Genomic DNA, 11,356 nt, shown 5'->3' on the forward strand with positions numbered 1-11,356 from the left:
TCACTGATCATCACACACCAAACAAGATAGCAATAGGAGAAGTCCCCATAATCTTTCGTGTCTCCAATAAAAAAGCCATCTACATTTTTTTCTTAAAGTTGCAGAGCATATTGCATGTCACAGGAATGCTGCTAGCGAGGTATTCAGCATTTGGCTCGCTTCCATCTTGTATATCCTCTCCGTTGGATGAACCGAGTCGAAGAACACATACTTATCAGTATCTTCACACGTCAGTGGTTCGTCCAAGACGCAAAGGAACGACGCCTCGATGAGTCCGGTGCCACAGCAACCTCGCGCGACATTCTCAAATCCTGGTCATCATTAAGAAAGGCATTTCATGAAAACGCTGTCAAAACTTCGCCTACCTATGGATACTGAATTACTGATACTCTGATGGATGTAAAAATTACATATTGGTTGTAAGCATACAGCTAATATTAATGGCTGCTTCACAAACCTTTAACACATGAGATGAACAGCATATATACCAACTAACTAAACGAAAAAAAAACACAAAAAAATCATCTTTCTGAAAACAAAAATAACTTACCATATTTCCATGGGTTCGCAATAATGGTGGACACCAGGCTGTACATGTCTGAATAGACCACACGCGCTTCAGAAAGCTCGCCGCTGAGCTTGCTCGCGGCCTTGCGCAGCTCGGCGTTGAACAGCAAGGCGAACTGGTTGAAGTCCTCCATGCACTCGCCCGGCCGGTGGAGGTTCACCGTCCTCATGGCAGGAACGCACCCCAACGGCAGTATGCCCGCCAGCTGGATCTTGCGCCCGCCGAGCCGGTAGACCTCGCGGACGGCTGCGCCGGCGATGCCGACGAGGAAGGCGGCGTACTCCGGCGGGCTGAACTGGGCGCGCCTCTGGGGCAGGAGGAAGTAGTTCACGCCGATGTCGTTGTTGCCGATGCTGAAGTAGTAGAGCGCGCCGGCGATGATCGCGTCGGCCTCGGACGCGCCCCTGGCGATCGCCAGCCTCTCCTTGTACTCCCTGAAGTAATCCAGCTGCTGCCTCACGGGGATTACGTTCTGAAACGAATTGAGATACATGTTAAAAACCTACAAGTTTGTGCACAACAAATCATGATTTTCACTTTTCAGTTCAGACTTCAAAGATAGAGATTCAGCTAGCTTACGGAAATATCTGCGGTCAAGTCATCCAGTCCAGTGCCTGCAGAAGCAAAGCTTACGCCCATGGCGAGCTGGTCGATGGTGCAGCTGGTGTCGAGGTAGGCCGGCACAGACGACGGCAGCCCGAACCCCTCCGAGATGAAGTCCGTGACGAGGCGGCCGTTGGAAAACCGGCCTGTGGCGACGCCGCCGTCGAAGTCGCGCCCGTACGGCGGGAAGTCGCCCTTGACTACGGTCAGGATGTGGTCGTTGTTGCCCGGGTCGACCGTCGAGTCCCCGAACACGATGACCGCCGACACCTTGCCGCCGGAAGCCGCGCTGGGCGACAGTAACAAGTGCGCGAACAGTATCAGCAGCTGCAGACACTGTGAGAACATCTTCCGTTGTTGCTCTAGATTCGGAGCGAGTGGCTGAAAAGGTGCGTGATGAGACTGAATCTAGATGCCCATGCACAGATTTATAGTGTGCTGCTACCTGCATGTAGCTGATGGCAACAGATCTTGCGTCTGATTGCATGCGCTCCTCCTTAAGGATGACGGGGACGTATGCGAGGTGGATTGAATGATTGATCCCAGGAGTACTGACAGCTGAGCTTCTCTCCACCGGTCGCCTGATTCTGGCCCGCTTCAAGAATTCAGTTTGATAGGTAGCTTTTATGTGTAGTTGTAATGTTGCGTCACACTGTCACATCCAAAATATTCGAAGCCTTTAATCTCCTTCATTAAATTGCATCATCATCCAATTTGTTTTTCACTTTGATTTCTAGTTGACAAGTTAACTAATTGAATACTTGATACTGGCTGTGGCCTAGCTTGATCAGAAGTTTTGTAGCTGGGCACTGATCCACGTAGCATCATATCAATCAACTATAGCAATGATGTTTGATGTTGTAGCATCAATCAATATGCATACTTCATCTCCGAGTTGTACGGCAAGCAAAGTTTCATTTATGTTTGTCAACAACTTGTAGTAAATCACGCTCGATGGAAACATTACACTGTTCAATGAACTTTCCATTCTTTTGTTATTAGGTCGATCATTTAGGCCTTGTCTATGGGTGGATCGTGTTATGACCTGGATCTATCTTGGACATTGAGTTGGCCTAGCTCGACAATAAGACTGATAAGCTGGAAAAGCTCTACGACTATTACAGTCATGTTCTTGGCCCCTCCAGCCGTTACTCATGTGATGATTGTTTTACACTTGACATGGTGCTTAAGGTAAAATGTCATGCAGTGCAGCCAATGAGCAAAAACCTAGAAATCAGATAAACTCATACAGATACCGAATTGACAAACACAATCAATGAAAAATCCAATATATTTGTGCACTCCCAACAAGATTCAGATGAAATGAAAGATGTGTTAACTGTGAAATACCATAGACAATTGAACATCTGATAAATGCCACAGAACCATGGAACTTGAGAAGCAGAAGCTACATCTTCGCAAAATGAAACAGAACCATCCTGGTGTCACTAGCTGCCCTATAATAGTGCCAAACCAAGCAACTCCATAGACTTTAATGTTCCGAATCACTACGTTATTGCCCAAAAAAAGTTCATTGTGCCACCTACAAAATATTTAGATAAAATGGACAAAATAACAGCCCCTGTTTCTTCATAAGACTCTCCAGGTCAGTTCTTAGCAGTGAGAGCATTGTTTTCCTTGATCCGAGATCGGTTATCCAACTTGACAAAACGCTTCAGGTCTTCATAAGGGAGTGTCTTGGGATCTTTCCTCCGCAGCTCACTTAGCACAGGACGCTTGTTGAGCAGGTGCCACAGCCACTCGGGATACTCAGAGTCTGGTTGAATTTTCGGATCAGAACCTTCCTTGAGGATGTTTGCCCCAAACACTATTGTACTCTTAAGCTCTTTGCTGAGTGCAGGAGTTTTAGCAGCATCAGCTGCGCCACCCTTTCCACCCTTCTTTGCCTTGCTTGCAATGGCAAGACCTCTACTCTCTACCAGTTGAGCTGCATGCCTTGGAACAACAACATACTTTAATCCTCTTGTCCAAGACATTGCCATCCCCTGGTTGAAGTGTTCACTGCATATACACATCAAATTAAACTGGTGAAGTCAGGGAAAATTGGTGCAGACTGTAGAAGATCGAAATCAGTAAACAAAGAATTTATCTGAATGGAAATCTTTAAAACAGATTGATGCACGAGTACCTTGAAAATGTACACACATAGTAAAAGGTCTATTTTGGGCCTTCCTATTGTAGTTTGTTGCTGCTAGTTGTTTTTCATAATTTAGGGAATTTTAGCTCTGAAAGCTATACAGGCATTACTAGAGGCATATTATTCTTGTTTCCTTAAGATGTTTACTACAAAAATTGAAATATTGATATGGGATATTTTTCACCTATATTGTTCTAGTTAAGACAAGAATCACAATAGATAAGGCCATATTTGCGCAAATGTGGAAGTTTAGTGGTGGCCAGATAAGATGGCAGCACCAATTTTTTCCGAAGTGGCATGCCAGATGGTTTTATAACCTTTTCACTGTTCTTCGGGAGTGTAGGAAACTGAAAGTGGTACGCTTGCAAAACAGAAAAAGGAATGCAGTGTTGGAGGCATTTCCCTTAAAAGTACCACCCCTCATTTGGAACATGCATAATGCAAAGACATCACAGCCCCCATTTCTAGCATTAAGAACGAACCCGTGCAAAATCAGTACTAAGTTATAGGGCCTTTATCAACAACACGCAAGCTTTCCACCCCAGATACTGTTTCACCAATAAGCACCATAAAGGCCAGTAAACCGCGGGAAGGGTGTAAACAACACTCAATTGCATTATGCCACTCTCGCCTGCACTAGCAACAAGCGCAATCCACACATTGAAGTACACAAATGAGATAATACCTAATAAGGATTCCATCAGTGCACCTTGAAAGAACGCCTCACGCTCACAGGGCAGGACAAGAAACATTGCGTTGTCATTTTCAACAAACTAGCGAGCATGACTGAGCTATGCGCTGCTTTTCTTGGTTATTCGATTTTCTCCATCCTGAGCAAGGGGGGCACGCCCCAGATTCCCTTCCTCGCTTGATTCAAAGCAAGAATGGACCCAACATGAGGGTATAGGGTTCAGAAAACCCCCCAGACATCAGGAAAACAGACTACCCTAGTACTACTCCGCTCGGCCAGCCAAAAAATCCGCAGGAAACCGACGAACTCGCTCATCCGCGCCGCACCAGATGATCCGGACTCGAGACGGTCACAAGGAGAATCCCGCAAGCAAGACGAGCAATCCATCCAACAGAGGAAGGTGGGAGTCTCCCTTACCGGCGAGTGGAGGAGCCGGTCCGACTCCGGGTAGACGGGATGGACCTCCGCGCCGCAGCAATCTGGGGGTGGCGGCGAGGGGAGGCGGCCCCGCGGCGGCGGTGGGAGAAGGCGAGAGGAGCTTGTGCGGCGGCGCAGGGACAGCCCGGGACGGGGAGAGACGCAAGAGACGTGACTTGGAGAGGCTGGAGGCTCTGGGCCGGGCTCGGACGCTCGGTTGAGAACCCGCGTACGTAGCGGGCCGTATTCAAAAGCCCAACCAGAACAGGCCCACTTTCGCCGCCCCAACCGCCCGCACAACGCCGCAACCACGAGCAGTTTGATCGCTCCGGGAAAATCGGGAGGACTCAGGCAGGTCGTTGGCTAGATCCTGCCGCCTCCCGCCGTATCTATATATCTACCCGGCCACACGCATCTCCTTCTTCCAACTGCTCCCCCTCCCTCCCTCAGATCCCGTTCGTCTTTGACTAGTGCGCGCCTGCTGCTCGATCGTCGGGTTCGCCGCCGTCCGGCCGTGGTCGGAGACCGATGGCGCCGTCGACCATGTCGTCGACGACGGAGAAGGAGCAGCAGGAGCAGGCCATCGACGACTGGCTGCCCATCACCTCCTCCAGGAACGCCAAGTGGTGGTACTCGGCGTTCCACAACGTCACCGCCATGGTCGGCGCCGGCGTGCTCAGCCTGCCCTACGCCATGTCCGAGCTCGGATGGTACGTTCGTTCACTCGCCGTCGTCGTCGTCGTCCATGCATGATGGATCGATCATTATTCCAGAATCCAGATGCACGCATTTTCTTTTCTGCATCCGTTTTGCCTTTGCGATTGATGGATGGACGGATGGATCGCTCTGATGAACGCGCAGGGGCCCCGGCGTGGCGGCGATGCTCCTGTCGTGGGTGATCACCCTGTACACGCTGTGGCAGATGGTGGAGATGCACGAGTGCGTCCCGGGCAAGCGCTTCGACCGCTACCACGAGCTCGGCCAGCACGCCTTCGGCGACAAGCTCGGCCTCTGGATCGTCGTCCCGCAGCAGCTCATCGTCGAGGTCGGCGTCTGCATCGTCTACATGGTCACCGGCGGAAAGTCCTTCGAGAAGTGCTACACCGTCGCATGCCCGGACTGCAAGCCGCTCCGGACCAGCTCATGGATCATGATCTTCGCCGCCATCCACCTGCTCCTCTCGCAGCTCCCAAACTTCAACTCCATCACGCTCGTCTCCCTCGCCGCCGCGGTCATGTCGCTCAGGTACCAGCAAATAAATCGATCGATCTATTATCATATCATCACGACTTCACTGTTTGGATCGGATCAAATTAACATCCTGAATGAAATGCTGTATCATCATGATCAATAACAACAATGCAGCTACTCGACAATCGCCTGGGCGGCGTCGGCGCACAAGGGCCGGCAGCCGGACGTGGACTACAGCAAGACGGCGTCGACGGCGACGGGGCAGACGTTCAACTTCCTCAGCGCGCTGGGCGACGTCGCGTTCGCCTACGCCGGCCACAACGTGGTGCTGGAGATCCAGGCCACCATCCCGTCCACCCCGGACAAGCCCTCCAAGAAGCCCATGTGGCAGGGCGTCATCCTCGCCTACCTCGTCGTCGCCATCTGCTACCTCCCCGTCGCCTTCGTCGGCTACTACGTCTTCGGCAACGCCGTCGACGACAACATCCTCATCACCCTCGAGAAGCCCCGCTGGCTCATCGCCATGGCCAACATCTTCGTCGTCGTCCACGTCATCGGCAGCTACCAGGTACAGTCGTCGTCTTCCCCAAATTAATCTCATACATACGCAGTAATCCTTCTGATATCCACTAGCATCTTTTGACATTTTTTTAATGGGTCATTGTTGCTTGCATGAATGCATGAAAGATCTACGCCATGCCGGTGTTCGACATGCTTGAGACGTTCCTGGTGAAGAAGCTCCGGTTCAGGCCAGGGCTGCCTCTACGTTTGATTGCGCGTTCACTCTACGTTGGTAAGTATTATTATTCAACGCATTTGCTGATGCAAAATGGCAGGAAGCCTAAACCCTGCTGCCTGTGCTTAAGAAAACCTACCGGTATCCTAGTGTTCATTTGATCCTGTGTCGCGCAGTGTTCACAGCTCTGGTTGGCATCGCCGTGCCGTTCTTCGGTGGATTGCTAGGGTTCTTCGGTGGCTTTGCATTTGCGCCAACGACCTACTATGTGAGATACTTTATTTTCTGGTTCTTTTCCTCCAACGGACGACCTACTAGTTCTTGACTTACTAAAGTTTGACTGAACCGACATCTCTGCTGCGATCGAACAGCTTCCCTGCATTCTGTGGCTGAAGATCAAGAAGCCAAAGACGTTTAGCTTCTCCTGGTTCGCCAACTGGGTAAGTAATGTGTCATATCATAAAACTTTGCCTGTTCACTTCTTCATGATTCATGATGATGGTGCATTCTTCATGCATGCAAGATTTGATATACAGCTCATTCATACGCGCTAATCAGATTCATCTTTTCTTCAGTTTTGCATCATCATCGGCGTGCTCCTGACGGTGTTTGCCCCCATTGGAGGTCTCCGGTCGATCATCGTCAACGCCTCCACCTACAAGTTCTTCTCGTGATGGACCGATTAGTTAGCTATCTAGATAAAGGCGAACAATTAGCTAGGCGTATCAATCCGTTTATTTAAGTGAAAGGGCAAGGACATGCCGTACCATGTGTCCATGTGTCTGTGTTTGTGGATATGTGGCTGCTGGTGGCGCTAAGTTTAATTTGTGCTACTGCAAGTCATTGGTGTTCTAAAGGGATGGTGATGCAGCAATTTGGCTCCATTTGTCATATGGTACGGTTTACTGTTAGGGGTTTGGTTTGGTTTGGTTTAAGTAATCAACTCGTCTAGAATGGGATTCATAGTTCCATGAATTCTGTACGAGACGAGATGAGATCACTCTTTATTATTTGAGGTGTTCGTGCGTGATGAAGTGGTGATGGATTACCCTATTCTATCATTCAAATAAGTTAGGCTCTGGTGGTTCAGTTACTGCAGTATATATCCATGGCGAACGTATTCGAGGAAAGAAAGTAATATCCATGGGGAAAATGACAGACATCCAGGCAGTCAAAAAGATTAGCGCCGTAAAATATGAGGTCATCGTCTTTCAGAAACCGATGCTTGAATTAGGTTTCAGAAACCGTCAACAGGTTTTCAGAAATTGCTACATTTAAAAATTGTCACGTTGAAATTCTTTTAGAAATATTGATGGGGTGTTCACTTGTTCAGCGAACTTCACTCAGTAGAGTCCCAGAACAGAGAGGCTAACTCTACTGGTACCAAATATTGACACGTCGATATACCAAGCGTCAACAAGTTCAACCTCCGAAGTTCAACCAAAACTAGGGAGGTCACCTCCGAACAAAGTTGCAACAGAAAAATGAAGTGTATCCCTGCAATAGCAATGTCACAGTTACAGCATCAGATATCCATTGCTTGGGTGCTGGACGAAGTGCTTTTCTTCTTCCTCCTCCTTTTCTTGTCCTTGGAGTCCTTCCCGTGCTTGGCGGCATCATCCTTCTTCGCAGCTTCAGGTGGCTGTGTTGCTAGCAGGTGCTGGTGGATCGCGGCGAACGGGTCGAGCTGGAACTGCGGGCTGTTCAGTACAGCTTTCAGGTGAGCAGACTCCCGTAGCCTGAAAAACATAGTGGGTTTCTTAATCCAAAACCATAGATGGAAACGGCCAAGATAGGAAGATGTCAGGAGAGGATTACACTAAAGTCTGCCTTGACTTGCAGTTCAGCTTTGTTTCGGTTTTGTGCTCTGGTGCAGCTGGTTCTGGAAGGAACTCGGAGAGTGCTGAGAGATCGTATGCTTTCAGTTTTTTCTGACGACGACTCTGGTTCTTTTTCTGCACAAGAATTAAAACTTAGAATGGACAATGCGACATCATACAGAGCTAAAACAAAAAAAATAAGGAAATGCAAACTTAAAAAAATGATAAGATGTGCAGGTGAGTTTCAATATTGGATCCATATAAAAAGCTTACTTTGGCAAACATTGCAAAAGACATTTTCAAAAAAATGTCCAGAAACATATAACTCTCTCAGTGCACGCAACAAAAAAGGTTCTGAGTTAAATTTTAAGTTCCCATCAATTGACAAATCAGGACTGCTGAACTCTACTTTTAGCGATGTAATTATTTATTTTTAAGGTGTATGCATAGAGGTGAATAAGATGTTGGAATATTGCTCTTTTGCAGTATTTGTTCAGTAGAGCACAGAATTATGTGAATATACAGGAAACTTGCGCTAAGGGAATCAGACTGACCAACACCAATAACAGCACTTATTGGAATAGATGACAGTACAACCCAGTGTAGTGAATATGACAGTAGTAGAAATTGTGCAACTTCACATCTTCCACAACTTATCGTACATAGCAGGGCAGTAGACAATAGTATTTTCTTTATATATAGGCATACAATTAATGTTTATACAGTTTATAATCAAATGAAAATCACAAGTGTGGAGTTCAACAAACACGCAAAGGCTGAAAAATAGGAATTGGAAGTACCTTACTGATAGTCTTCTTAGCATTTAAGGAAGTAACAGTATCTTTTACTTCTGAAATAACAAAGCGAAACTTTCAGTTTATAGCACAAAATATGGTAAATAAAGTAGGACATGTTATAATGCAAGATAACGTCAAGGTCTAGAAATGGAAGTGGAATAGCAAGAAACAGCCGACTTGAAGTAGGTCCTGTTATAACTTCTATGTATTTACGGTACACTATATCAAACTACCATGCAAATCACTGAGAGTGGAGAATGAAAATATTTTCTCCGTTGCTTTATGCAGATTAGAAACTTGTAGCAGGCATTTGCAACCGCAAACTGACCCTAAAATGCATAATCACTTGAGCCTCTTGCCTGAAGGATGCAGTCCAGGTAGTAGGCACTTAGTTGACTAATTTCTGTTAACTATTTGGTGCAATTTCCATTCTGGAAGAGCTAATGCTCTAATTTGGTATGGCAACAGCCATTCATCCTAACGTCAGCATTCCTTCCAAACAATCAAACTGCAGCTCTAAACATCGTTATACTACCTCAAGATGTCTGCCTTATACATACATCTAGATCTATTAAACAGGTAATGAAAGATAGATGACAATAACAGCATGTGAAACCTTAATAATCAGGATCAGGAAGTAAAAGACTATCAACTCAACGGGAAAGTCACACCCACTTGTGTAAAAGCTGAGCTTCTTTTCCAATTTTTGCTTAGATTTGAGCTCATGCTTCTTGGATGACCCAGTCCTGCAGTATTTTTTGAACAAGAAGGAACTTTCAGAATTATAGCAGCCAAATCCAAAAACCAAAAATAATATTATTAACAAGGTCTACTCCAAGTATCAAGCATGAAACATAACGAATGAGAGCATTAGAATCGACAAAGGACTGCTTGAGAAGAGCAGTAGCTTCCCAATTTAACTACAAACAGTCGCACTGACAAATTACTTCAACATTCTCTCTAACATTCCTAATCCATATCTGATGCCTATCCGAGAGCGCCAGCATAGCCCTACATACCAATAGGAATCAAACGAACCGCGATAGGAAAAGAGAAGATCGGGAAAGGCACAAACATGTCGGGGCGAGGCGGTGGCGAAGCGGAGGAACGGGCCGGGGAGGCGGGGAATACAGCGCCGATGCGGCAGCGGCTAGGACAAAAAAAGCGAGCTGTGGAGGCGGCGGAGGAAGACGAAGCAGCTAACGACCGGCGGCGGCGGGTGGATGGAGGGGGCGGGCGCTCGTTGTTCCGTTTGGGGGTCGGTGGTGGGTTGCTGGAAGATGAGTGGGCGGGCGAGTCTCGGGCTGGGCCAAAAGGGAGTTTATGTGGGCCGTAGAGACAGCCCAATTCGGCTGAGGATATGGGCCAGCCCAGTCGGGACCGGGGGGCCGGGACCGGGACGGATGATGATGCCTGGCCTGGCTAATGTGGATTTTGACTATTCCATTCCATTCACCATAGCCCTGCCCCTGCTTCTGCTTGCTAATCTCTCAGCCGGGGCCTTCTCAGAAGAAACTATCTACACGATGCATGGAGTTGGTTTAGCCCTCCTTGTGATCTCAGCCTCCCTCTCGTGCCTCTGCCTTGCCAATGCCCAACATCCCTCTGCAGGCCCATCTCCATCGTGTGCCGTCCGACATGGCACTTAGACTTTTTTAAAAAAAACGATTAAAAAAATAAAATTGAGAAAATGGGTGCCAGTGGGGAACATTTTGGAAAATAGGTACCTCCCGCCCCCTGATCGGGCGGCAGGCGACCTCCCGCCCACCCAGCGGGCGGAAGGTTCCCCGAGGGTCTCTTCGCGAATTTCTTATTTGCGAAGAGGTCCCTGCGGGGCTCTGCGGGGGCATCCCGCCCAACCAAAGGGCGGGATGTTGTCCCGAGGGGCATCCCGCCCTTTGGTCGGGTGGGAGGTCCCACTTCAGCTATATAAGCCCCAACCTGCCCTAAAATTTCATTTTATCCAGGAAAAATCAGGAAAAAAGAAAGAGAGGAGAGAAAGAGAGAAGAGGAAGCGGCGAAACCCTGTTCACACGTCGATTTGGAGGTATATTCTCATTCTAGCCGTATAATTACTTGAAAATAACTATAATCTAGGAAATATTTCTTAGAGTAGTTATGTTTTGAATAGTTTTTAGTATTTTGATTTATTTTTAGTATAATTTATATTCTAAATAGTTTAGAATTTGTAAAATATAATCTGAGAATCGCTGAAACTTAGTGTCGTCGTTGTGTATTAATATGTAATAAAATATTGATGAAGAAATTGAGGAGGCAAACATTGAGGCAGGTGGCACCGCAGCACCTCAATGCGTGGCTGATGAGGGGGAGAACATACCCTTCATTGTTGAACAGCTGTAAGACGAAGAACGTGA

At 47.5% G+C, this 11,356-nt stretch overlaps 4 protein-coding genes across 4 annotated transcripts; 1 reads left to right on the plus strand and 3 right to left on the minus strand.

The window, feature by feature from the left end:
- Positions 1-54: 54 nt before the first annotated feature.
- Positions 55-1,538, minus strand: LOC112887892 (GDSL esterase/lipase At4g26790-like). The gene is made up of 3 exons (XM_025954179.1): positions 1,148-1,538; positions 551-1,040; positions 55-311 (listed from the first exon to the last, which is right to left on the minus strand). The coding sequence occupies exons 1-3, from the start codon at positions 1,517-1,519 to the stop codon at positions 118-120; spliced, it is 1,056 nt and encodes a 351-aa protein (XP_025809964.1). The 5' UTR covers positions 1,520-1,538; the 3' UTR covers positions 55-117.
- Positions 1,539-2,448: 910 nt separating this feature from the next.
- Positions 2,449-4,609, minus strand: LOC112883872 (39S ribosomal protein L54, mitochondrial-like). The gene is made up of 2 exons (XM_025949127.1): positions 4,438-4,609; positions 2,449-3,193 (listed from the first exon to the last, which is right to left on the minus strand). The coding sequence occupies exon 2, from the start codon at positions 3,172-3,174 to the stop codon at positions 2,779-2,781; it is 396 nt and encodes a 131-aa protein (XP_025804912.1). The 5' UTR covers positions 3,175-3,193; positions 4,438-4,609; the 3' UTR covers positions 2,449-2,778.
- Positions 4,610-4,965: 356 nt separating this feature from the next.
- Positions 4,966-7,049, plus strand: LOC112883870 (lysine histidine transporter 2-like). Its single transcript, XM_025949126.1, has 7 exons — positions 4,966-5,147; positions 5,299-5,682; positions 5,803-6,196; positions 6,316-6,421; positions 6,541-6,632; positions 6,736-6,804; positions 6,940-7,049. Exons 1-7 carry the CDS (start codon positions 4,966-4,968, stop codon positions 7,036-7,038), a joined length of 1,326 nt encoding a protein of 441 aa, XP_025804911.1. The 3' UTR covers positions 7,039-7,049.
- A 584-nt stretch (positions 7,050-7,633) lies between these two features.
- On the minus strand, positions 7,634-10,244 carry LOC112886722. Its single transcript, XM_025952698.1, has 5 exons — positions 10,057-10,244; positions 9,657-9,727; positions 8,985-9,034; positions 8,183-8,319; positions 7,634-8,103 (listed from the first exon to the last, which is right to left on the minus strand). Coding segments are annotated over exons 1-5 (474 nt in total). The 5' UTR covers positions 10,059-10,244; the 3' UTR covers positions 7,634-7,889.
- Between the last annotated feature and the right edge of the window lie 1,112 nt (positions 10,245-11,356).

Source organism: Panicum hallii, chromosome 3 (assembly GCF_002211085.1).
Source record: "Panicum hallii strain FIL2 chromosome 3, PHallii_v3.1, whole genome shotgun sequence".
Taxonomy (NCBI): Eukaryota; Viridiplantae; Streptophyta; class Magnoliopsida; order Poales; family Poaceae; genus Panicum; species Panicum hallii.